Below are 27,197 nucleotides of genomic sequence, written 5' to 3' on the forward strand. Positions count from 1 at the left end.
AGCTATGATCAGGCTAAAATACACTCACTGAGCACTTTATTAGGAACCTCTGTACACCTGCTCCTTCATACTATTATTCAATCCATCAATTATGTGGGTGGAGTGAAGTGTATACGATCCTGAAGATATAGGTCAGGAGTGTCAGTTAATGTTCATATTAAACATGATGCTCTAATCCATTTGTGGTGTTAGGAATGCTTTATTTTATTGGCTGAAAAATTCTGAATAATTTCCCAGTAATATACCAAGACATTTCCTGGAATTAAATAAAGCAATGCTCAGACAGAATACTGACATTGTTCTTGTATTAGCAGATTGGCATCGGCTATTACATAGTTCTATCCACAAAACTTCCTAAGAAGCCTTCAGGAAATTATAGGCCAATGAAATAAAGTGTTACTTTATCTTCATTTTCCCTGACAATCATAATGGGTGTATTCCATGTTCCTCTATACGTCTTTGTTTTGTATTTGTCCAAGGTGAAGTTTGTTTTTTAAATTAAAGTTCATGTTTCAATTTAACATTTAATTTGCAAATCCATGTCTTTGGTCCAGGGCTTTTAGAAAAGGAATAGTTAATTGTAGTATGTAAATACAGCCATGAGTGATGCTCAAGTGTCTAATAGTTGCTGTTAATGTGGTTTCATTTCATCTCTTTCATCTCTTTCTTTTCCTTTTTTCCGTATCACTCTATCCCACCTCTGTGCTCCTCCTGTTCTCTCTAGCTATGAACCCAATATCACAAGATAAGAGAGTGTCTACAGGTTTGAATGGAGACCTGTACTTCTCCAATGTTGTTGCTCAAGATGCTCACACAGACTACAGCTGCAATGCTCGCTTCCTCTTCACACACACCATCCAGCAGAAGAACCCCTTCACACTCAAAGTTCTCACCAGTGAGTAGACAACACACACACACACACACACACACAGAGAGAGAGAAAGTCATGTCTGCTGTGTGTTTTGATCACATACCAATAAACTAAAATGGAATGTAACAGCTTGCACCAGAAAAGTGAAGACATGAAATATTGGATTCTCTGGATGTAATATGAAAGCCTTTCTTTCGGCTTTGCTCGTGTATCTTCAACACCACTATGTGCCATCATGCCCTCTGTATTTGTTTTTGTGTGGACTGATGATCCACTATGTGTGCCTTTTTTTCAGAGGAGCCATATAATGAAACATCTTACAATGCCACTGACCCCTATGGTGGTGAGTCACTTCCTGTCAGGACAGCTCCACTTCCTGTTTACCTGTTTAGTCACGCCCCACAATTACATGGCTAGAAACATTAACCTGCTGGCTGAAGCTGTCCACTGATCTAACCTCCTAACTGCTCTCTGTAGGCGTAGAATTCCCTGTGTGGTTTCATATGGAAAAGTGAAAATGTGTTGCTGAATTTATTTTAAGGCATTTTGGGTTGAAGTTATCAATATAAAATATATTTTAATTGGAAATAGAAGATAATAAGAACATTAACATGTATTCAGCATATCTTCTGAAGTGATATTCTTGTCTGGACAACAACTATATTAAGTTGTATTTGAAAATAATCAAAAAAGTATTTCAACATCTACTAATGAGCATAAAACCTAGTTAAGAGGATATACTGCCACATGGGACTTCAATCAATCAAATTGTATTTGTATAGCCCATATTCACAAATCACAATTTGTCTCATAGGGCTTTAACAAGGTGTGACATCCTCTGCCCTTAACCCTCAACACGAGTAAGGAAAAAATTAAAAATAAACCTTTTAACAGGGTAAGCTATAGTATTATAAATTGCTTGTTTGAATTTTTGTATCTTACATCCTATATCCTGATTTACGTCAAATCAGATCATTCTGGCAAACCCATGGTTTTTGAACAAGCAACAGACTGAATGTACCACTGAAGTGAGGTCAGTCAGAATCACAGTTTAATGTCACGCCATGTAATCAGTGATGCATCCACTTAATCTTGTATGTACTGAAGTTAGATAGTTCAGTGCTGGGTCATGCTGCTCAGTATCGAGGACCCCTTAAAGATGCACCAGGTTAGAGAGGGGGATGTAAGACTAGTGCCTTTTTGTAAAACCAATGGGGCTACATTAATCAAGTCAGTGGGGACAGCTACAGTCTAAGTCGAAGCAGATACATTGCAAATATGAGGCCAATTCAAGCTGCTGGCCAGTGTCGTGCATGAATCCACTAAAAGAGCGCTGTTCATTGCACATGGTCGTACTTTGGTGAGCGGCGAACTGAATGAATCAGTTTGAAACTTCTGGATGTGAACTGCGATAATTACTCTCGTAGGACTGAACAACTGTAAAAGCACCATAAGATTAATGAAAAACATCACAAGGTCAAGGAAAGATATGAAGGAGAAGCTGTAAGGAGTTAGGAAAAGAGATTCATAGAAAAAAATGACGCCCAATCCCATTTCCCCCCTTCTCCCTACCCCTTAGCCCTTCCCCTTCATTTTGCCCATTCCTGTGTAGGGGTAGCTGTCCCAATACCTGTTGGGACGGAGGGTTAGGGCCAAATGTTAGGGCTGTACAGCCCTTGACACAAAGATTTTTCAGACCCACACTTCAAACCGAGGCGTACGAGAATTTCCCAAATTGCCTTGCGAATCACCGGCAAGATGGAAGAGAGACCCATAAATGTATAAATTTCTCCATTAATACAGATTAAAAAATTACAATAATGATTGTAATATCTTTGAAGATACACGATGCACTTGATTTAACCAGTGTATAGCAGCGATGTTACTGAACTTAACTGCTCTAATAACAAAGCATCCTGGCAGGGTTTTATACAGACCCCTGTTAGCAGCCTGTGTGCTTTTGATTCATACGTGAAATAATGCAGAGCATCCAAGCTTTTCAGATTCAAATGTCATTGATTCACCTGCATTAGCATAGATATTATTTGGCTATTATAGTTTTGTCACTTTAGTAACTGCAAGCAATAGCATTGGTTTATTTAAGATCTCAACAATGTTATTACAATGACACCCCCGGCAAAACGTTTTGTCTTGTCTGTTTACATCGACGACTTCTGATGACGTCCCTTGTGACTCTGTTTCAAGGGACGTCAAGATAACCCTCGAAAACAAGGGGTAGTTGTAGGGGTAGGAAGAAGGGGTGAAATGGGATAGGCCCTCAACCCCAGTTTTAGTAAAGTTTCCTGTCCAAAACAGAATGACACGTTCTGAGGAAAGATGTTTTTAGTTCTTAGAGAGAGAATATTTTGCTATCAGTTACTCACAGAAAGAAGCAACAAAATAGATTGAATTTAACTAGATTGGACTGAAATGTTGAAATAATAACATGAGGAATATACGTGGAGACATTTTTTTTTTATGTGCAGTCCACATCTGGGGATTAAAATGACATTTATATTTAGTTCTGATAATGATATTGTGTTCAATATGCTTGTTGTGCATTGTGAATCCTGACTGGACAGATATAGATGTAGATGCAGCGAGGAAATCAGGAGATCAGACAATCATATGTGGATTCACATCAGTTCTGGTTCATGACAAGAGAATTAAAGATCTCTTCTGATTTTTCATATTAACGTGGGTTTGCCTACACACTACGAGGCTGCGTCGCTTTAAATGTTGATGCTGCCACAAAGAATTGTGGGATTACATTTTCTCTTTTCCTGTCATAATGATGGTCTAGTGTTTACGATGCTAAGGAGATAAGTTAGGATTTAGAGAATCAGAAACACTCTTATCATGGCAGCTGCTGAAATACTTCCGGATCATTTCACTCAGTTAGGAACCTTCCTAATCTCAATGGACTTCTCAAAAGCACCCTTAATATCCATGTAACAAAATTATACACCCTTAGATTGAATACCCCCTATGAAATCATGCAGTTCACAACATGTAGTAATAGAAAAACAACTGAACATTATCTGGGCCACATTTTAGGAGTTTAAGGACATTTGAGAGTGTTGCATCATTTACTGATTTCTGAACATCCTCCATTGTTTGAGTGAAGCTTCAGTTTAAAATGTATCATTATTTGATGTTTCCCAAATTTGAATCTAAAAAAATAGCGAGGTATGTGTAGTCTGACCAACAAGGCCTGCTTATATTAAAGTTTTATTATCATTCAGTTTATAATCAGAATATTCCATTTTCAGGAAGCCCAGGGGAAGACTGGATATGTCCCTTAGGGAGCACATAGTCTGTGTGACTGATCAGGCTTGCCAATTTAGTTCCAGTAGGACTGAGGATACCGATGAGAAGAATTAGGTCAAATGTTGAATAATCAGTCTGGATTCATGCCGTGGTCATTAATAGTCATGTATGTATATTAATAAGCTTTGCCTCCTCCTACCTCTACTCTTATACACGTTTCTGTGTGAGTGTGAGCAAGTGATAGAGACAGCTGTTGACATGTTCACACACAGCTACTAACACACACTCATTCACACATACTAGCTACTTTGTAACCTATCTCTTATTAACACACACAGATGCGAAGGCCACATTTGTCTTTTTTTCATGCTGTTTGCCATGTTTCCAGGGTGCTTACTTCATCCCCATAGCTATCCATCATAATGATAGTGTGCCTAAGCATTTTGGCATATGTTGCCACTGACCCTTGACGCCTTCGTCTTCTGTAGGCTCTTTCTCTTGTAATTTTTCTTCTCCTCACAGTGTCACTAACAATAACCAATCCTCCTCACCCACTCCTCTCTGTTTGCCAGTGGAGAAACTCCCTGCTAACATATGCTTTAATCCCATAAAGATCTCCATTACAAAGGAGCCCAATGTTAATTTAATCCCACACACTTGTCAGCAGGCTGTATCTTTCCCAAACTGGATTTGGTGTCCATGGTGTTAAAAGTACTCGTGCTTGGGTTGGAGCAGTCTGGTAATGTGCTGTCTACAACCCTGAGTAGTGATCAAGATCCAGAAAAACAAGACTGTATAAAAATAAGGAGAATTTTTAATTGGTTCAGTCAGTGGTGTAGTTGCAAACAATTACTACTAGTAATGGAATATCATTGACAGATTCTTCTCAGATTTGTGTGGCATTTATAGGGCAATTCTGCTTTATTACATATTGAATCATATTTTATATGTTTGGCTATGATTTCTGTTGGTTAGTGAAATATTCTATTTACCAAAAGTAATTGCTGATCTTGCAGAAAGTGTAGATATTGGCTAACATACACCGAAACAGAAGCAGCATAACATCAACACAATTTTGAAATAAAGGTGCATTTTGATGTGCACTAAACTCTGGAGATCCTTCGGACATTCTCCAGACTGTATGTGTGAACGCAAATGTCCGACTAAGAGCCTCCAGACTTTCTGCAGTATTTCTCCGTCTAGTCCACTAGTATCAAATCTACAGAAAGTCCGGTGGAGCTTATGTGATAACACATCACAGGATCCTCCGCACCATTCTCCACGAATGAGTTGGGATGTTGATGATGTTTCTAACACGCGACAGATGCAAAAATTTAGAAGAAGGAAAAACCAACATCGCAGAGCCATTCACATAGAAGACACCGATGAGGATGTCAAGAGAATTCTTGCTGATAAGGGCCGGTGTTGATGTGCAGTACACAAAAACACGTGATCTCAGCAGCCAAATTTATACGTTACATCCTGTCTCTGCCTGCTGCACCAAACTTCACCTGAATGCTCTTGTGTGGTTGTCTAAGTGGAGAACCTCCTACATTGTGCATGTGTAAGAGGCAACTTCCCTAGAAAGTCCGGACCCAATTCTCAAAGCATTCTCTGGAGGTCTTGTCTGAAAATGGCTATAACAAAATTAATATGCACACAACATTTCAGTTTGCCTCACTTTCAATTTTACCACTAAATGCTGTTTCTCCAGCAATGTCATTGTCCTCACATCTCTGAAATGACTACAATGTTACCATAACTGACAAATGATGATAACCAAAACTATGAAAATCTCATCCACATTGTAATTAATTGGCTTTTAACTTGACTGTTGTTTGAGATAGTATTAGAAAGTTATTCCTCTGTATGTGCTGAACAACAAGGCTAAATTCTCAACAAACCAAGAAAAGTTATCTTCCCTTCCTTGAGAAAGGATTGAGTTTTGTAACTTTACAATCGACTTCATACCTGATTAAAATGCCACATGTTTGTGTTAAGCCGCAAACAAAGACAGCACTTTGCTTACATCTCAGTCTGATACTCAAAAGTCTATTCACAGTTTAGTTTCATCCTTTTTTCAAGTGAAGCAAAACTAATGTCGTACTATTCCAGTAAATGTGCTCATAGATTTATCCTTCCCCATTGTTGTGTGGATTAGAGAAGGCCTTAATGGTCTACAAGGTCTAGTAATGGCAACCAATTACATGTTGCGGTTGAGGCATAATTCACATGGGAAGATTTAACATTAGGCTAAAGACAACTACATGCCTCTAAATATACTTCAGCTTGATATTGAGCTAATCTCATTCCGAATTAAATACTAGGCTTATTTTATCAGCTACTTTACTTTAGTTTTCGATCAAAGTCTTTGCTATGTCTGTGTTTGGCCTCACTACAGAGAGAGTCAAAGCAAGGCAAAGATGGAGCACAGCCACAAGGAAATGATCAGAATAATCGTGTTAGATGTATGTGGCAGTGCCCACAGAGCGGATGTTTAGCTCCTTGTAGGAAATATTAAATCTTTATTTAATCAGGCAGTCACATTGAGATCGAGATTTATTTTTCAAGAGAGGCATGAGAACAAGAAACATTCACAATTAGCAACAAACAATTAAACACAAGCAACAACAAAACACAGTAAAAATAAATTAATAAAACAGTCACAAGATTAATAAAAAACATCACAATTTAAAAATGTTAATCTCCAAGGGGAATACAAGGCGGTAGTTGGAGGGAAGTTTGTAAATAATTCCATTGATAAGGTGCATAGTAACTCAAACCAGTTCTGCCAACATTGGTGCGTACATGAGGGATTTGTCTAAGGTTAATTAGTTACTGGATCTTGTGCTGTATGTACTGGTTTTATATGAGAGAAGAGAGGTTAGGTAATTTAGTTTAAAAAGTTTTAACAGCAGAGCTTTGTAGATGAACAACATTAGATGTCTATCTCTTCTTGTTTGTAATTAGTCAGTTGGATTAAATTCTGAATGTTTGTTTTTTGTAACCTCTCCTAATTTCTCGTCTGCAGGCCGTAAAGTATCCGAGTCCACGCCGACCTTCCTCTCACCATCAGGCAGTGAGAGCTCCAAAATTGTGCAACGAGATGAGCAACTGCTACTGGAGTGTATCGCTGCTGGACTGTGAGCTCTCTCTTTCTCTCTTCCTCATTTTCTCTCTCTCTCTCTCTCTCTCTCTCTCTCTCTCTCTCTCTCTCTCTCTCTCTCTCTCTCTCTCTCTCACACACACACACTCTCTCTCTCTCTCCCTCTCTCTCTCTGCAAAAAATAAGATGAATAAGATTTAGGTAGTATGGTCTTGTTTTATAAAACACAGCATCTCTGTGTTCAATTAAAAAACAAAAAAACAAAAAAAACAGCATGTTGTTCAGAGACAAATGTGAATTCACACACTATGAACAGTAGGTGATTAACTATAGCTGACACTGTTTGTAACTAGGTTCTATATATTTATTTAACATTTAACACTATTTGTAAGTAGTCCAAACACCTGTAACACGGCACTGGAAGAATGATATTGAAGGATGATAGGAAACTGATTATGCTCCTGAAAAAAATCTTGAAATGTGATGACTTTCTCTTTCTGCATAATAGTGTGTTCAGTGTTCAATTAATGACAAAGCTGCATTTGTTTCATTCCACCCTTACAGACCAACTCCTACCGTCAAGTGGTTCAAGAAGGGCGGGGACCTGCCAGGACACAAAGTGAAGTTTCAGAATTTCAACAAGACCCTGAAGATTATCAGTGTGTCAGAGGAGGATGCTGGGGAGTATGTGTGCATGGCCAACAGTCATTTAGGCAGCATACGCCACAGCATCTTTGTCCAGGTTAAAGGTGAAGAGGTCACAATTATGTGTTTTTGCACAACTACTGTATTTAAACTTGTGAGTGAGTCAATCTTGCTAAGCTGATTCCTTGTGTCTGACAGCGGCTCCTTACTGGCTGGACAAACCTACGGACCTGGTGCTAGCCCCGGATGAGAACGGCCGCCTGGTGTGTCGGGCCAACGGGAACCCTAAACCTAACATTCAGTGGCTGATCAATGGACAACCTATAGACAGTAGGTGTAGCTGTTTCAGCTATTCATTCTTTCTTTCTTTCTTTCATTCATTCAGGTTTCTGATATTGCCCCTAAACCCGTCTATTGCAGGGGCCTGATTTCCCTCAATTTTTACATTGTTATTGTCCTGGAATTTTTCAGAAACAGTGTCCTAAAGCGCTATCATTCCCCCTTTCCCCAAAAGCCTCTCCTGCTAACCCGAGCAGACAGGTGCTTGGTGACACCATCCTCTTCCGCTCAGTGCAAATGGGAAGCAGTGCTGTTTATCAGTGCAACGCCTCCAACCAGCATGGGTACCTGTTGTCCAATGCCTTCGTCAGTGTTCTCGGTAAGACATGGAGGGGGGTGGGGGTGTGTGCTGATTTCAAAATGTCAATAGAAGCCAAATCACATTGGCTGGGAGCAGTATGCATCTTTATGCAGTACCTTAGCATTACTCTTCAACAATTACGGCATCTCGGAAAATATAAATATGAGGGTCTGTATGGAGACTGATTATATTAAAGAAAGTAAATGCGATTTTTCCGGAAAATCTACTTCTTTCATGTCAAAATGATAAAAGTTTTATCCACTGTCCCTCCCCTATAGACATGCCTCCGAGGATGCTGGGCCCTAAAAACCAATTGATTAAAGTCATTGAGAACAACCGCACCTTTTTGGATTGTCCATTCTTTGGTTCCCCTCTGCCTGAACTACGCTGGTGAGAATTGAGCGTTTTTTGCAAAGACATACTTGTTTTGGAATCATTCTACACAGATGCTTCCAGGTGAATAAACTAGTTCCTAATATAATTTTTCTTTACCCATGTGCTTGTGTTTTCACCATGTGTAGGTTTAAGAATGGACAGGGCAGTGGGCTGGATGGTGGTCAGTACCGTGTTTACATCAACGGCACCCTGGAGATCAAAAGGGCTCGAACAGAGGACGAGGGCACATACACATGTGTTGCCAACAGCATCCTGGGCTCAGCCGAGAACCAGGTCCGCCTGGAGGTCAAAGGTCAGACATTGCAATACTGCTGCACTCTGAGCAAACCTGAGAACTAAAGTCATCATCATCAATTACACAGTAACATATTGGTATGAAGTTATCCTGTAACCATCTAACATGACTTGTATCTTGTGCAGTCGATATGTGCAGTAGCTATCCGCTCCTGCAGGTTTTATGACCTTTTATGACAAATCATGCCACAATTTTTGTGTGAAAGACGAAATGATTTCCTTTCCTTCTGCCAAATAGCTTGCACTTTCGGATGATATGCAAATCTCAGGTGCCTTTTATTAAAATGCCTTGCAAACAAACATTTGTGAATGTACTTCAAAAATATCCATTGTAGCATTCGAGGTAGCACGGCATTGAATGAAATAAAAAACAAGCCAACTAATCTACCAAGGCTGCCTTTCAAGTGGCAAGGACCCTTATCGGGCTTCTTGTGACTTCTTGTACAGAGGTGAGGAGTTCAGGGTGGATGTTTGAACATACACAACACAAGACTTGTTTTATATAGATGTCATTTTTTGGTATTAGTATTTTCCTTACAGTATGAGAAGAAATTAATACTCAGATTTATATGGCCCTACAGTCACTGTAAAGTGTATTGGTGTGAGTGTGCCTTTTTTGAAAGGACTGTACGATGTGCTGTTATCTGACACCAACTCATCTTCCACTGATATCCTGCATCCATCTAAACATGAGTTCTAATGGTCTCTCTCTCTCTGTCTGTGTGTGTGTGTGTGTGTGTGTGTGTGTGTGTGTGTGTGTGTGTGTGTGTGTGTGTGTGTGTGTGTGTGTGTGTGTGTGTGTGTTCGTTCGTTTGCACTAACTCATCCAACTCAGCGCAAACTCGTATAGTCAGATTCCCTGAGCACCAGTCAGCCATCAGGGGCTCCACAGCTCGTTTCAACTGTAAAGTGAAGTCGGATCCCAGCCTGCCTGTCACTGTGACCTGGACCAAGGATGACAAGGCTCTCTATCTAGGATGGAGGTAATGGCACTTAAAGGTGGCCTTAACACCCCTCATACATTATGAACTCTTCTCATGCCCCTGTAAGAACAAAACACCACATATTTATACAGGTTGTAAATTAAAGGGATAGTTCACCCAAAATTTTGAATTCACTCATCTATTCACCACTATGCCGTTGGAGGGGTGGGTGAAGTGTTGGAGTCCACAAAACACTTCTGGAGTCTCAGAAGAACTTTGTAGCAGCCGAATATGATACAATTGAAAGAACTGGCGACCTAAACTTCTGATTTAATAAAACAATGGCCTCCAACTCCCTCCATACTGCTCGTGTGGTCGCATCCAAGTGTCATATTCGACTTGAAACTAAGTAATTTAAACCGTGTTTTAAGCCAAAAGGCCTAAAGCCTAAAGTGTCCAGGAGTCCTCTCACTATTGCAACTATCTTTCCTACTGAGAGGTAGACTTTCCATTTCTGTTGTTTTAAATACAGTTATATTTCTTTATTTGTCTTGACTGAGTAATCCATTTAAATTCATATTGCTTGTAATATAGATATTAGGTCAATCCCCCTCGGATATGTTTCACTAACATAAACTGTCAAGTGGCGCATAGTTCCACCCAGCTCCTAAATAACACATGAGCTTGATTTTCCTCCAGAGCAAACAAAATCTTTTTGTTGTTGTTCAACTATGGTAAACAAACACTGTGTAGTCTTACTTTTAATACAGTCAACAGTTTGTATTATGCTCAGATTGAATCATTTATATGCTATCTCTGTTTCTCCCAGGCTGAGGAAGGATGATGAGTCACTGACCATCCCCAATGTGAATGAGGGTGATGAGGGAACATACACCTGCACTGTTAAATCTGAGATTGACCAGGACTCCGCATCTGCCCGCCTGACTGTGTTAGGTACATCACATACAGAGCAGTTCTGGAACAGTGGGCTTCAGTTAAAGTAAAAAACAGCACGAGATCACCCAATTAAAACATTAAAGAAAAACAGTTGTAGTTTAATTACATAGTTGAATAAAATAGGGGTCACTAATAGGTGGACCCTGTTATAGACCTGGACCCAGATGCTGGCCAATCCAGACCCAAACCTATAACAGAAAAATAATTTCGAGTTGTCAAATTCTGATAATGGAACTTTTCAATCTTAACCAGCATAGCTTTTCTAGCCTGTTTGTAAATCATTTCACGTGACACCACTCAGCCAATCAAATCCGAGCATACTGATGAACATTCCTTGCAAAGTCAGTGGACAGGCCTGGACAGACGAGGGCGAATAGACAGGGAAAATTGACTCAGAGAAAAGTGAGAAAAGTAAATTCATATGGCCTGAAGAGAAGACAAAAGAGTTTTTTATCAAGATTGAACAGACTCATGTTCTTTCATCCGACAGGCAGTTCAATAACATTTGTTCATATGTTCTGAGAGCGTTGAGATTGTTAAATGCAGCAATGTGAAACAACACTACACCATTCTAGCATTTATTTTTCATACTTATTTATAATCCCTCCAGCTCAAATTTTTTTTATATATTATTGCATTAAAGTTTCTTTGAACTGACAGTCACAATGATGTTGATACATCTAATGTTTTAATATATGTTGCAGTGAATCATAATGATATATAGACACAATGATATTCTTGAAATTTTCTTTATTAGGACCTCTCTCAATTTTAATTTAATACCCCTGTATTAAAAAATTAAAACAAAAACATAATTATTGGAAAGAGTCTGCTGATTCCCTGCCTTACTTTTGCATTAGCATTGTATGCTATTATACTCACACTCACCAAATAATCTACGTACACACACCTGATGAATACTGGATTAAGGGCTAGCCAAGACGTTACTCATCATGTGGGTACATTAAGACTGAATGTGCTAAAACTACTTGCATATACAAATGAACATATAAATTGTCCCAGTAATAGTAATAATACTCAAGCTTTAAATATAATGAAAAAACTCAAAAAAGAAAAGTAGAAAGGCTGACAAAGTTAACATACTGAAGACAAGGACCAGTTGTTCAAAAAATGTTTTCAGAGTAAATGTCTTTTCATGTGTGACACACATTTAGACTACATAAACAGTTTTTAGTGAATTGTTATATTTCTTAAAATTCTTATATTATATCTTATATTCTCATTTTTATAACATCTCTTTTTCACGCTGTACTGTTTTTCAACTCTAACCCTTCAAATGGAAATCACGCATGTTTAGATGCAGTTAAATACATACTTACCTCGCTTAGCTTGAACTCAACGTACTCCCACTGATAGAACGGTTTGCATGCATTGTGTTGAGGTACTGTAGTGCTGTTTACAAAACTGCCAAAGTAAAGCTTTATTCATTCTGTGTGACCAGTGTTTTGACATGTGATACTTTGCAGTGGTTAAGAGTCCCGGAAATAAGCCGAAAACAAAATGAAAGCAAATTCAGCAAATATTACTGTTAAACTGGTTAATAAAGAGAGATTAACAGATCCTTCAGAAATGACCCAAATGTTTGTGTCTCTGTACTTTCTTGAGATTATGGACTTGTCTTCAGAAAATATTACTGTCGGGTTACTCATCTGCTGAGTTCTTAAAGTATATGCTTTAATGATTTTGGCTTACAACTGTGACTCAGACCTTAATGCCAAAGTCTCATCTGTAAAAAACTTTTGCTTGCCAAGTGATCTGAATTAACATTAGTAAATTGTGTTCTAAATAACATGTTAACAGTTAACTGTCTTGCTGTTGATTAGCTGGTAGACTAACATGCAAACCTTTATATCCACTGCCTGGTCCTTGACCCCATCCCACAGAGGAAGCCTCCCTCAACCCCTCACTCTCTAGTGCCTTGCCTCCAGGTAACACATGGCTCAGGTGGAAGTCTTTGTTTGTCTTTTCTTTGCTGGCTTTACGCTAGTTTTTGTTCTTAGGGTCTGACTTTCCTCTGCCCTTGTCTTAACTTGTGCCTTTGTTACATTTTAATGATTATATTAAAACACTTTTAATGGGCGTTTTAATGGATATTATTTCCTTATGTGCCAATTAATATTCTTTCCCAATTTGTGTTTGAGGAGAGGAATTATTTTGATGCAGAATGGATTTTTAATGCATGCACCACAATCCATCCTGTCAAATAATTGACTCTCATATTAAGTCTTAAAATGTCTGTTGTTGATGCTATTAGTAGTGTAGACTTTAATATTTTTCTTCATTTCATTGTATATAAGTGTAATTTCCCGAATTGTTCTCAATACATTTCTAGATTTGGAGGCAATTGGGCATTTGTTATATAATAACTAGGGCTGTCAAACGATTAAAATCTTTAATCAGATTAATCACAGGGTAGCTGTGATCAATCACGGTTAATCACCATTTCAAAATGCCCGAAAATTACATTTTTTTTATTAACAATACATTTTCTATGTATTGTTATGGGAACTCAAAGATAAATGACAGAAGGCAGATATATACATTTAACATTTGTATTTTTATTCATGATGAGCCCAAATGATAGAGTTATTAAGATTGAAAAATTAAATAAAATCAAACTAAAACATACCACACCATAATTAAGTTTGGCTGTGTCTTTATATGCCTTTGAGCAATCATATTGCTCAGAGGCATATAGGCACAATTTTTTTATTTATCAAACTCAAAGATAACCTTCATCCTAAACAATTGGGGCATCTTAGCCTTTGCTCTTTTTAAAAAAAAATCAAATATAGGATGGTTGAATAAAACTTTTTTCTTTTCTTTTTTAAATCAAACAACCAACCAAAGCTTTACACAATTAAATGTGAATGTGAAATCTGAATCTGAGCCCATCTGTAGAAGCAGTGTTGAGCCAGTTCACACTTCAAAAGAACGAGTTCCAAGTTCAGTTCATGCAGATGAAAATGAACTTGTTCACGTTCATAGTCACGTTCACATCATGACAATCATCACAATCATGTGTTTAGTTATGAATCGATGGTGTCGGATCATGTCTGCGTGTCGCTCCGGTCACTTTAACACTGAGTCCTGCTGTTCACGTCACTTCATTAAATGCAGCCTCATAAACTCTGGAGCGAATCAAACAAACACTGAGTGACTTCATGTGCTGATCAGGTCCTGATAACTAGTGATGAGTGTTTATTAGTTCAAGTGAGAGCAGAGTGGAGGAGGACACAGAAACTCCAGCTCGGTACAAATTAATTCCACAAATTAATCATCCTGCATTAACGCGTTAATTTTGACAGCCCTAATAATAACCTATAATATTCCAATAATAAGTGTATTTTAACTCAAGTTTCAAGGACTGGCCATGAAAATCTATGACACTGTACAGTATGAGTGATGTGTTTTGCAGTATTGCAGCATCTATGTGTTAGACATGTCTGAGATCCGATCATTCCCCGTTTCTCTGCAGACCGCCCAGACCCTCCCATAGATCTAGATCTGTCTGACCCAGCAGCCCGCAGTGTTCGCCTCACCTGGATCCCTGGAAATGATCACAGGAGTGTCATCACAGGTTTTTGTACAGACACTCCTCATACTCTCTACTTGTACTTTCTGGGCTCTCCTGGACATCATTTGAAGGGTTAAATGGCCTTTAATGATCTCTTTTCACAAGCATACTATAAGGTCTATGTATGTAAATAGTGCAGCTTATCTCATAGTGCCCTCACATGGAAGTACAGTGTATCCTGTAGGCACACCAAGTGAGTAAAAGACAGGTTTGTAAGTTAGTTTCTGAAAGAAAGGATGATGACGTGATGGTGGGATAGAAATTCTCATTTCCAAGCAAATTGGATACATTTTAACAGACCACAATTATAATCCATCTGACAAATGAGGTTTATTACTAATAAGGTATTAAATATAATCTGTATAATGCATCTCATTCATTCGGTATGGCCTTTTAACAAATTTCAGAGTAGAGGGGATGAAATTACACGATACAGGAATACATAAAGCCAAAATTGCAGGTGGTCCCCCACTGGTGCAGGAGGGGACTTTGAGATCCCAGACAACCTTGTGAACCCCATCATAACCTGATAGCCCCAAATTTCAAGTGTTTAAACAGTGAGTGTTCTGCCTTTTCTCAAGCCACGTGTGCGTCTCTGCAGAATTCTTGGTCCAGTTTGAGGAGGACCGCTGGGAGCCAGGCAGGTGGCAGAACCTGTCCACTTACCCTGGGGACCTCAACTCTGTCATCCTGCAGCTCGCCCCATTTGTCAACTACCAGTTCAGGGTCATCGCCATTAATTCAGTTGGCCAGAGTCAGCCTAGCCGTCCCTCACCAAGATACAAGACCAGTGGAGCGGGTGAGAAGCATGACACACTCTTAATCAAGGACAGTCATGATCTTGTTCATCAAGGGCTTTTATTCCTATTTTAAAAAATCTGTCAATAATAATGATAAAATGCCAGCTTCTTCTCTGAGACAGAATACACAACAGATTCTTGCAAACACAAGCCAGAAAGCCCAAGGTCATAAATCTGCATCTCTGGAAATGGGGTTTGTTGAAGCTGATGTTGGAACTGAGTGAATTTTGTTATGTTAAAACAAGCTCCAGATGTAATTCCCAGAGGTCTTAGAGGATGGGGCTCCAAGAAGGACAACATGGAGATCACTTGGGAGGTAAGTCATGTACAGTGCAAGAAATTACATCCTGTGAGTGTATTCAACTCACTGCCTGCTGACTGTAAATAGTAATACAAAACAGAAAAGTGTAAACTCTTTATTGTGATCATGGAAATGTGAAAATGAAATCAAGGAATGTGACAAAGTTGACACAATAAACTGAGGTCATGTACTTTTTTTCTACATTTCTCACATTTTGGAATATTGGTTCTGCATATCATAATCATATATGTTGATCCTTAACACACACACAACATAAAACACATGCGACGTTGGTATGTTTTTTTTAACTCTGTTGTTGTTAAGGAAGACACAGAAGTCAGTGCTACAATAAAAGTAAAGCTGAATCTGTCCAGCAGAAGTCTTTTTCCTATGTTGCCTAAAGCTATGGGGCTGTAATTTTACAGGCTGCCTACTTCTTACCTTGTTTTTACTTATACTTGTGGTGGTAAAGTGTTTACTATTGTTGCCTCATGGCAACATGGTTCCTGGTTCGAAGCCTGGTTTGGTCTTGTGGAGTATTTATGTATGTTTTCTCCAGGTACTCTGGCTTCCTCCCACAGTCCAAAGACATGCAGATTGGGGGTTTGGTAGCTCTAAATTGACTGTGTGAATGTGAGTGTGAATGCTTGATTGTCTCTGTTGGCCCTGTGAAACACTGGAGACCTGTCCAGGGTGCACCCCACTTCTGACCCAATGTCAGCTGGGATTGGCTCCAGCTCCTCCCGTGACCCTCAAAAGGATAGGCGGTATAGATAATGGATGGATGGACTGGCACTCACACAACAGACAACACCAAGCTGTCCCTATACTGGCATGTTCAGTTGAAAAATGATCCAAACTCCTCTACCGAGAGGAACATTCTTTTAGGATGTATCTGTATGATAATAATAGGCTAAGATGTCTTGCTTTATGAAGGCTGACTGGTTCTGTTTTCAGTTTTTTTTTAATTTCTGGATAGCACAAGGGTGTTCAGACATTTTCAACATTTATCGACATTAATTGCATATGAAGCATACGCTGCATAAAATACAATAGACCAGCCACGTTCAGAGTGGTCGTCCTCTAACAAGAAGGTCGGCGGTTCAATCCCAGTCTTCCTCATTCCTCATGCTGTCCTTGCCAAGCTACTGAACCCCAAATTGTAGAAAAGCGCTTATAAAGCACTTTGAGTGGTCATCTAGAATAAAATAAGCGCTATAAAAATACAGACCATTTGCCAATGGGCAATTTAGAGTCTTTTAGAACAATTAACCTTATCTGCATGTCTTTAGACTGTGGGAGGAAGCCGAAGTACCTGGAGAAAATTCACGCAAACAAAAGTAAAACTTCATATTCATACACTTATTTATGGCCCGATATGAAATTTCTAAAAGATGATTGATTGTAAATAAATGTGTTATAAATGCCAATACATGTGCTTGACCAATCACAATCTCAGCAGTCTAGCATTTTAATAGCATCAATAATGTACATATATATTAATTAAAAACAAAACTTGAACACTTGAACGTGCATCAGGGTGTAATCACAGAAACTAACTTTGGAAAAATATATTTGACTTTGATTTCTTAGTTTGGTCCGTTTCCCATCCAATAACATGGAGGGGGCTGCGATTATGACCTATACTGCGACCAACCACCAGGGGGCAATCAGGATGTTTTGGCTTCACTTTTGGAACCTGTCATGTCGTCTATCTCTATATACAGTTTATGACCCAAAAAAAAATCAATTTGTAAAATCAACAAAATTTCCCTTCCGGGTAAACTTGCAGATCACACTGCAGGGAAGTATTAGTACTAATAAACTGTATACAACTGAAACTTTAAGGAGGTTCAAACTTTTATTGTTGCCATATAAAGGCAATCTCTCTGTGTCAGACTAATTTTATAATTTTATTCCATAATTATATTATTAAATACCTTTTATTTGTAGAAGTATCACATCAGCATCTACTCTTCAATCAGTTTGTAGTAACAGTGAGATTTTTCTTTCCTTCAGCCACTGCTTGATCTGGAGAGAAATGGTCCAAATCTACAATACAACGTGTGGTGGAGACGGAAGGATGTGGGGGAAGAGTGGAGTAATGTGACCACAGAGGGGTCCAAACATATCATCCACAACACAGAAACCTATGTGCCTTATGAGATCAAAGTCCAGGCCAGAAATGAGTTTGGGCAAGGACCTGAGTCTAATGTGGTCATTGGATACTCTGGAGAGGACAGTAAGTAGATATACACAAGATATAATATTTTTGAAAGACAGACAACACCATCATTGATTTATTGATTTATACAAATAGCTTTTTATGATGCACATTTGATTTTTAAGCCTTTATTAGTGCAGCAGAAACACCTCAGCACAAACATTCAATTTTTTTTTTTGTGTTCAGAGCCCACAGATGCTCCCACTGACTTTAGGGTATCAAAGGTCGACAGCACCAAAGCAAACATCCACTGGAAGTCTGTGGACCCAAACTCTGTCCAGGGAGAGTTCAAAGAGTACAAGGTGAGAAGAGTTGCGTTTTTGTAATAAAACTCACTGCAGAGTTGGTCTAGAAAATTTTGCATGGTATTTTCTTCTCTTGTTCCCTTCTTTATTTCTAAAAATGTCTTTTGTTTTAATCTCCTCACCCCCTCTGTACCTTTTACCTGTTAACCCCTTTCTTCTTCTTCTTCTTCTCCCTCCCAGCTGTATTACTGGCGTGAGTCCAGTATAGTCCCAGGTTTGATGGTCAGTAAGGAGAATAAGACCAAAGGGATCTACAGCACCACGTCCGAGCCATCTGGCATCCTCAGTGACCTGGTGCCCTACTCTAAATATAAGATGTTTATAGTTGTGGCCAACAGACACTTTGAAGGCCCTCCCAGCAACACTGTGGAGTTCTCCACCAAGGAGGGAGGTGAGGATGGCAGCTGCTCAATCAGTGTATTTCATAACAAATCACATATCTATAGGTTTCTTAAGGGACATTTTGAATCCAGTATGTAGATATCCTACCTTCTGCCATATTTACGACTTTGTTACTTTAGCCAGAAAATTCCTGTTCCATCCATTAAACCTAGAGTGGAATTACATAAACCATTAGAAGTCAGTATGGCAGTGCCAATCACACAAACACTTGGTATGTCTTTAGTACACTAATGTAATAGCAGCAGGACCCTCTACAGGACTTTACATTTTGAGATATCTTTTGACCCAATTGGATGTCTATTTACCTAGAGAGTATGTGAGTATTAATGCCAGTAAAAGTGCCAGTAGTGTCAGTTGTTTCTTCTCTTTACTAATTTTTATGTGTATGCATATACAGTCCCCGATGCTCCAAGATTCTTCAGGATCAACAGGAGGAGTTTTGACACTATCTACTTGGAATGGGATAAACCTTTGGAGCCAAACGGCATTCTAACTGGATACCAACTCAAATATCAAACAGGTTAGCTGCTCCAATGTTCATACAAGTACTGATAGTGGCGAGGAATTGATGTAAAAACTCTAAATATTTGTTTTTCTTAGGTTTGGGAATTCATCATATTCGTAATATATCTCAGGGGAATAGGTCACACAGATCTTCACTAAACCAGTATTAGTCTTTTATCTTGACTGCTAATTTGGAAGTGAAAACAAAGCTGAAGCTTCTTACATTATTATTATTACATCATACACAACTGCAGTATGCAGTAGTGAGGTAGATGAACTGGGAAAGGATCCAAAAGATCTCACAGAAAGTTTGGGCAAAAACTGGAAGCTTACTTATTGTGTGTGTGTGTGTGTGTGTGTGTGTGTGTGTTTAGTCAATGGCTCCAGGGTGGGTCGACAACAGCTGGAGACTTTTCTTCCAAATATGACAGACTTCACCCTTCGCCTGCCAGATCGATCTACCCGCTTTAAGTTCTTACTGTCAGCGCTCACACAGGTGGGAGCAGGAGAGGTCTTCGCTGAGGAGTCCCCACACTTCACCAATGAGGGTGAGTCCAATGAGTGTTTCCATAAAATTACACACATATACATTTGCAAAATCCCTATAAACTGCAGAGGTTTAAGTAATTAGATTATGAGGCACACCTAACTAAAACTAACATGATATCTCATGCAGCAATTCTGCATTTAAAGAAATTAATAATGTTCAGGCTTAATTAAAATTGTTACAGAGGAGTGTTGACTCAACTGCATGGTAATTTTGGAGGATGTTAGTGGTGCTGTTTATATTAATGAGGCTAGTCAGAAGTGTAACAGAATGCAAGATAGTTTACAGCAGCAATAACTACATCCTCCACGTAATTCAAAAACCTGAATTTCTAATACAGTCTCACAAAAGACGTATATACATATATATATACATTATTTTTGAATACATTTATCATTTAAATGTTAATTCTTTCACATCACTCTATTGCGTTTCATTTGTTTTACATTTAGATTTTTAAATGATGAGGCAAAATATATATATCATATATTTTTCTTACTGTCTAAGGAACAGGACACTGATCTTCAGCTTCTCATGTGACTTTGTAACAGACTCTAACCATTTACCTACATTGGAACTTGGTTGGTGAGAAAGTGTGCATACATTGTGAGTCTTGTTTTGTAAATCACTGGAGGCTGTATGTATGTGTGAGTGTGTGTCTGTGTGTGAGAGAGAGGGCGATGTAGAAATATACAGAAAGTGAGAGAGGCTGTAGCCCTTAAGCAAACACAGGTCTCTTTGTGTATGACATCAAATGGAGAAGAGGAGAATGAGCTGGTGTTTCACAGCTCTCTCTCGCTCGCTCGCTCTCTCTCACACACACACACACACACACACACACACACACACACACACACACACACACACACACACACACACACACACACACACACACACTGATTAAAATCAGCCAGAGACCCTCTGGTGTCTCAAGTGGTATCTGCCCACCCATATAGTTTTGATTTTATTCTTCCAGGTTTAGAGATATCAACCTCTGAGATATTCGAATTAACCTCTAGTCAACTCCAGTAGATCTGAAATAAATAGGATGTGATTGTTCTTTGGACTTGATTCTTTTGAAAAAAACGGTGTCCCCTATAACTCTGGGCAGACTTCATAATGAACAGTTTTTAAATGGCATAGGGTAGTACAGATAAAAAGATTCAACACAAACTGAAAAAAACTGTTCGATTGTGGTAAGCAAGAGAATCTGTTGAATTGACCTTCCAGTCATTCTTGTTGACTCTTTCCGTCCTCTCTGACACCTCTCCCTTCTCTCCCGTCTCTTTTGTTCTTGTTGTTGGCAGATAATTTTACTGATACTACAGGTCTAGGTAATGGGGAATGAGAAGCACAGCGTGTTTGCTTGTCGCCCCCACCCACCCTCAACCTCTGTCTTTCTATCCATCTAAACACTCAGCAGCAGTGCAGTCCACCTTCACCCCCCCCCCCCCCCCCCCGCCTATTGTGTCGTTTAGATCTAGCACCCCCTGCAGCTCACACCAGTAGAGCTGCTGCATTTGTATCAATCCCTTTGGGTTTAAATATTTCACCCTCCAGCTCTTAGTCAAATGAACCTTAACACAGACTCCATGTTAATATATACAGTCTGACCAATAAGACCTGTTTATGTAAACATACTGGAGCACATTTAGAAGTTAGGTTTATTAAATCTCCAGTGTCAATCTGGGGACAATTAAAGCTTGAATCTACCATCCCTGTAATCACTGTATTGAGTGGCAGAGCAATTGTTAATGCCACAACCCCCATAATGACAAGTAAGTTATTAATGATCTCAAACTGTAAGAGAAGAAAACATCACAACAATCAGCAGCATAACTGCGGGATGGTTCAGGGGTCACCTGCTCCCCAGGAATAACTTTAAGATTTATCAAGGAGGAAAGTTAACCTAAAAGTTGAGATGGTGTCTGCCTCCCAAACCCAAACTGAAAGCTGGTTCCACAAGGGAGGAGCCTGGTAGCTGAAGGCTCTACCTCCCATTCTACTCTTAAGAAACTCTAGGAACCAAAAGTGAGCCTGTATTTATGAAGTGAAGTGATCCACTGGGATAATAAGGGTCTATGAACTCTTTAAGATATGATGGGGCTTAGTCATTCAATGTCAGTAGTTATACTGCAATACTATAGTATTAGTATGTCAGCTGTTTGTCAACAGATCCAGCTGAGCAAACTCTGCAACTAATATTTAAGTTTGTGATTTATTAGTGGATTACTTCCTATCTAGATGAGTTTAAACTTAAATGAAAACATTAAACATAATAATCACTTATCACAGGTGACCCAACCTGTAAGTAAATGTGTTCATTATTCTGGCAAGTGACTCTTAAAGACCCGAAATCATCATCTTTATGATTATTATATTAAATTGAGAACAGGTCGAAGCTCCAACTTAGAACAGACCAGACTGTGTTTTTACTCTTGGACTGAACTACTGTTGTTCTTTCTTTTCTCATCCGCTTCTCCTCATCTCTCTTTATGTTAAACTGCTGTTTGTCTGCTACCATGTGCTGTCAGAGACTGAATAAGCCCACTGACCATGCTCAGGTCATCATTGGTTTTAAATGCTGTAGGTTACTCTCTAAATCCTTTCTAGTGAACGGGATATACATTGATTGAGCTCAATTACAGTATGCAACAGTATAACACACTGGGTATATTGCATACTTCACACCCTCAAAATTGTTTGTATCATTATCCACTAAGTGGGCTTCATAGTTCACCCTGAGAGATGCTGCACAATCTTCCTTCAAGTCCTTTGCTCTTTTCTTAACTTTCAACCTTTGATTTCTGAGCCTGTCCGTGACGGTGCACTTTTACGATTCAATCTCGCAGCATCACTCCCCCTGTCTGCTATGAGACACAAGTTAGTCTTGTGTTGCAACATATTTATATACAATATATACATATTTAAACATCTATATGTTTAAATATTTTTTTTCACTCACTGTCATTGGATACAATGTCATGAAAATGCTGCTGTTTTGGGGCGTGTGTTTTTGCGTGCGTGTGTGCATGGGTGTGGGGTGGAAAGGAAATTCCCTTCCTTACACTAGAATGTAAAGACTTTGGAAACATTTTGATGAATGATGCGACTTGGTGAGTGTGCCATGGAGGACAGACAAACAAAATTCCATCAGCAGTTGGCTTGTTTGCTCACTCAATAGCTTGATTGTCTTGCTTCAGAGCTTTTTCAACACTCATATCACTCTGCCATCTTTATCCATCGCTTGTTCACTGAGTCAGTTATACACACTGGGAACAACAGGTAAGGTGTCATGAAACCTTGGGCGGCTGATGTTTCCATTACCCCGGAACACTTTATTTATCCCTTGCACAGTGACTTCAGGGCATGCTTGGCATCCAGCATGATGATACAAGCATGTTGTATGAGGGAGATTTTTGGGTTGCTGCGTCAGTAGCGGGATTCTTCACTGGCTGAAAATGACCTCAGCTTCAAGGTACTGTAAAAGTGAACAACTTTTCAAGTGGAAATCATTGGAAAATGATGTGCTGTTTACGAGCCTGAGGTTGGCCATCGTGTCTCTTAAGTCAGTTACTACAAACAACATAGTATTGCACTTTACTTAACTGCATTTTCGCCCTTCAAGTCTGAAGGGCACTAACTCCAAATGGCATCATCATCAAAGAGGTAACACCAAATGATGACACCGGGGGATATTCTTTCATAATTTAAGTAATTTTTTTGTGGCTCATCAATAGCCTATTGTTACATGATGAGTAGTACAGAATGGTACTTTTTTGAGTGCCACGTAAATGCAATGACAACAAAAAAAGTCTAGTCTTTAGCCTGGGAGCTTAAGGCTCTACCTCCTGTTCTACTCCTGTATTTAGGGAGCAAGGAGATCTATTGGAATAATAAGGTGCTATGAGCTCTACAATATATTTGTATTCTTTAATGCTTTAATCATTTGCATCCTCTTCAAAGAGTCATTGGGACGGATGTGTAATATCATCATTTGTCCTCTTGGTGGCAGTGGCCTCTAAGTGTGTGCAGCACAGTGCCGATGCAATATTTGGGTTATCCCAATAGAGATGAAGTGAAAGACACTCAAGTGAAAACTGAAATCATTTCTTGACTGATGATGATTCCAGTGTGTGTGATGTGTGTTGTGTGACATGTGATGGGCAGGCTGATTAAGTGCAGCTCGTGGGGAAATCGTGGAACTATGTTTCATCTCTGGGCTTCATTGACTTTCTCCTATCTGTGTCAGTGTGTGTGTGTCAGTGTGTGTCTGCCTGTTTGATGATCCTATGGCTTGTTTAACCCTCTGTTCTCTCCCACCTCCTCCCTTGTAGTCAACCTTACAGACACCTCTGTGGCTTCAACTTTCACTCCCACTCCTCCTCCTCTCGCTTCTCTTCCTCCTACTACCATGGCTCCTACAACCATCGCTCCTACAACCATTAGCACCTCAACTACTACCACTCCTAAAGCTACAACTTCTCCTTCTACTACAACAACTCCTACTACCGCCACCACTGCAACTGAGGCAACAACTACCACCACACCTCCTGTGCTAGTCACCACCAGGCGTACCGATCAGAATGTGTTGGGTACATGCTGTTGCCCCATTGTGGTTTTAACCGTCTTTGTTGTGTTTAAGTTGATCTTGAATGGCAATTTAATTTATGAATATCATAAGACAATTGCCTTCTCCCACCTGACGAAATCAGGAAACTACATCAGGGCTGCATTCCGATAAGCTGTGCTGTACCTACTGCACAAAAAGTGGGGAATTACTTCAGAATATTGGGATGTAGCCAGCAACTATCCTCTGAGTCAGGGAGTGAGAATCCAAAATGTATTTTGCATTAAATGGACATTGATGATTGTAACGTTATTGGATAGTATACCCTTTACACTTTGTAGTTAGGAGAGCTACATATTTCAAGTTCAGTTCGCCATTTTATTCTATTATTCTAGTTTAATTAGCTTTGGAATTCACTCAAAACCAAAAGTAAATATTGCAATTACACCTTTCATGAATTGAAAAATCCTCTGGAACTTTACTGTGGGTGAATTTTCTGTCCATGAACATTTCTACTTGGGGTTTGAGAGGACCATGTTCAGCATGAATCCTAACCTAAACAACCATTCCCTTAGTGATAGTACCATGCATAGTTCTAATTGGAGCTCTGTGTGACGCTGTTGTAACTGTGCCCTCTTTACCCCCTGCTTTTGACCTTTAACCCTTTACCCCCGTCACCCCTTGTGTAGTGGCCCCTGGGCAAAAGATCTGGGATCTGACGGTGGAGCCTAACAGTAACTACGCTAACGTCAGCTGGAGACACAACTTCCCGGCCGGCAGCAGCGAGTTTGTGCTAGAGTTCACACTGGACAGTAAGAAACCAGACCAAGCCCACCTTGAGCTATCAACACCTAGCGCTGAACTTATTAATGAGTAAACCAAAACTATAGTAGTGAGATATCAGTGGAGATACAATATTTTGCTAAGTACAAAGAGTAGGAGCAAACAGAGGGCTTTTTTCAGAGAGCAGGCAAAATTTCAAAAATTATCCAACATTTATTAAATTAAAACCAGCTTTAATTTAAAAGTTGCACTAATCAATATTTTTTTATATAAGCAATTATTCAAATGACAAATAATTGAATTAGATTTTATTTGACCAATTGTAGTTTCCATCTGCTATAGTTTTTGGTAATTAGCAATCATCACTGTTTGCAGAGTGAATTGATAATTATTTGCAAACATTTTATCCCCAAATGCAAAAATTTAAAAGATTAAAATGCTTGTAAGAGCTCATATTATATGTTGTCACTTCCAATCCAAAGATTTGTTTAGTGTGTTTCACAGGAGACTCTAGAACATTCTCTTAAACAGCACTGGTTGAATACTGCTCGGTCCATCTTTATTTATGAAATTCACATTAGATTTCCCTTTTCCTGCATCTCTGATCATATTCAGTCCTTTTACCAGCATTTGATCATGGTTGACATGATCAGAGGTCCCTTTACAGAAAAGTTAAAGAATGATTCTGCTTCAGTAATTTATACCTCATTTTTTCATACAGACTTTGATACCTCCTGAATGTTAGGGTCTTAGCCTTAACCCCCCCAACCCCCCTCTAAAGGGTTTTGCTGAAATGTGTCCTTGTTCCTGTCATACTCACAGAGCAACAGAGCAAGAGTAGGTAAAACAGAATGCAAGAAAGGAAAGGGAAAAGAAAGAGAATTAATTAAATATGCTTTTACAGCTCTTCTATCATAACAGAAGATCTCTCACAAGACGAAACCTTTAACTGTAGCAGCAGCTGCTGTCACATTGGCCTGTTGTTTTTTATCAGCTTTTTACTTGAGGATGTGACATTGGTAGTTAATGATAAATTTCTCAGTTTGAACTTAAAATGTGAAATATACTGGAGTCTGTGTATCTGTGTCTTTCTTGCACTCTTTCTGTCACTTCTTGATGTTAGAAAATGTTCATCATCATTTCTCTACTTCCTGTGCAGTCCACCATCACAATAGTTTCCTTTCAACATGCTGCCTGGCTTTGAATGGCTCTGGTTTTATCAGCACTGTCAGTGGGCTGTTGGGATTGCTATTGCTGAATTGTTTGAGTAATATCTTCAAGCTTCTATAATCACTTGCTCTTGTTTTGGATTGGGTGCTTATTTTGAAGTCAGCTTATTTAAAACACATCATTCCTCCTTTCCTGGTTGAGATTGAACAACCCACTGTCTTTAGAGTCTCTGGCCATTTCTACCAATTCAACACTCAATGAGCTTTCATTAAGGACCGAAAGAATGAAGGATGTGTTATTCATGTACTTGGGCAGTGGCTGAAATTCTTAATGATGTCTGAATGTGAATAGAAAGAGAAAGGGTATTGGGGGGGGGGGGGGGGGGGGGGTTGATAGGACTGATCTAATAGTCTCCATCCCTCCCACCCATCCCTTGTTCTTCAAGGTCAAATCTAAAAGCTTTGACTCAAAAAAGAGGGGCAGTGAGCCCCTGCCATCACCCTCCCCACCACCACCACTTCCCATCTTAACCCCTTCATTCTTCCTCTTTCTTCCTGACTGTAATTCAAGAGTGTTTGCACATCATTCTAGTAATTTGTTTCATGTAGACTTGTGTAACTGATTGCCTTTCCCAAACTAAAATTGTAGCCACTTTTTAACCATTAATAATGGGGGAACATAACCCCCATATTATTTGTGCATTTAATTGCTATGTTAGCATTTGGTCATAATATCATCCAAGAAATTTAGCAAAATTCACTGAAAGCATCATTTATTTTGTATCAACTCTGAAAAGCTGCTATTTGAAACAGTCTAAATATTGTAGACTTGCCTTCATTTCAAATTCTCCATTATTTTGTAAATATATCCTCCTAAATTTAAATATGTAAG

General features: G+C 39.1%; 1 protein-coding gene across 13 annotated transcripts in view; it reads left to right on the plus strand.

Moving 5' to 3' along the window:
* The window catches only part of nfasca (neurofascin homolog (chicken) a), a 121,690-nt gene that overhangs the window by 80,430 nt on the left and 14,063 nt on the right, over positions 1-27,197 (plus strand). For 11 of the 13 annotated variants that reach the window (XR_004613979.1, XM_034586790.1, XM_034586796.1 and 8 more), the window contains 22 exons: positions 725-895; positions 1,167-1,214; positions 7,173-7,284; positions 7,812-7,996; positions 8,091-8,222; positions 8,407-8,550; positions 8,811-8,922; positions 9,054-9,220; positions 10,058-10,205; positions 10,975-11,099; positions 13,007-13,051; positions 14,602-14,703; positions 15,302-15,499; positions 15,746-15,816; positions 17,821-18,043; positions 18,212-18,327; positions 18,511-18,721; positions 19,130-19,252; positions 19,611-19,784; positions 21,091-21,117; positions 24,121-24,378; positions 25,043-25,165. Coding sequence is in view for 12 of the 13 variants with exons in the window: in XM_034586790.1 (XP_034442681.1) it covers positions 725-895; positions 1,167-1,214; positions 7,173-7,284; positions 7,812-7,996; positions 8,091-8,222; positions 8,407-8,550; positions 8,811-8,922; positions 9,054-9,220; positions 10,058-10,205; positions 10,975-11,099; positions 13,007-13,051; positions 14,602-14,703; positions 15,302-15,499; positions 15,746-15,816; positions 17,821-18,043; positions 18,212-18,327; positions 18,511-18,721; positions 19,130-19,252; positions 19,611-19,784; positions 21,091-21,117; positions 24,121-24,378; positions 25,043-25,165 (3,015 nt within the window). In the remaining variant the exon portion in view is untranslated. The remainder of the gene's footprint in view (positions 1-724; positions 896-1,166; positions 1,215-7,172; positions 7,285-7,811; positions 7,997-8,090; positions 8,223-8,406; positions 8,551-8,810; positions 8,923-9,053; positions 9,221-10,057; positions 10,206-10,974; positions 11,100-13,006; positions 13,052-14,601; positions 14,704-15,301; positions 15,500-15,745; positions 15,817-17,820; positions 18,044-18,211; positions 18,328-18,510; positions 18,722-19,129; positions 19,253-19,610; positions 19,785-21,090; positions 21,118-24,120; positions 24,379-25,042; positions 25,166-27,197) is intronic. The other 2 variants (XM_034586800.1, XM_034586799.1) reach the window with 2 other exon arrangements.

Source organism: Hippoglossus hippoglossus, chromosome 5 (genome assembly GCF_009819705.1).
Source record: "Hippoglossus hippoglossus isolate fHipHip1 chromosome 5, fHipHip1.pri, whole genome shotgun sequence".
Classification (NCBI taxonomy): domain Eukaryota; kingdom Metazoa; phylum Chordata; class Actinopteri; order Pleuronectiformes; family Pleuronectidae; genus Hippoglossus; species Hippoglossus hippoglossus.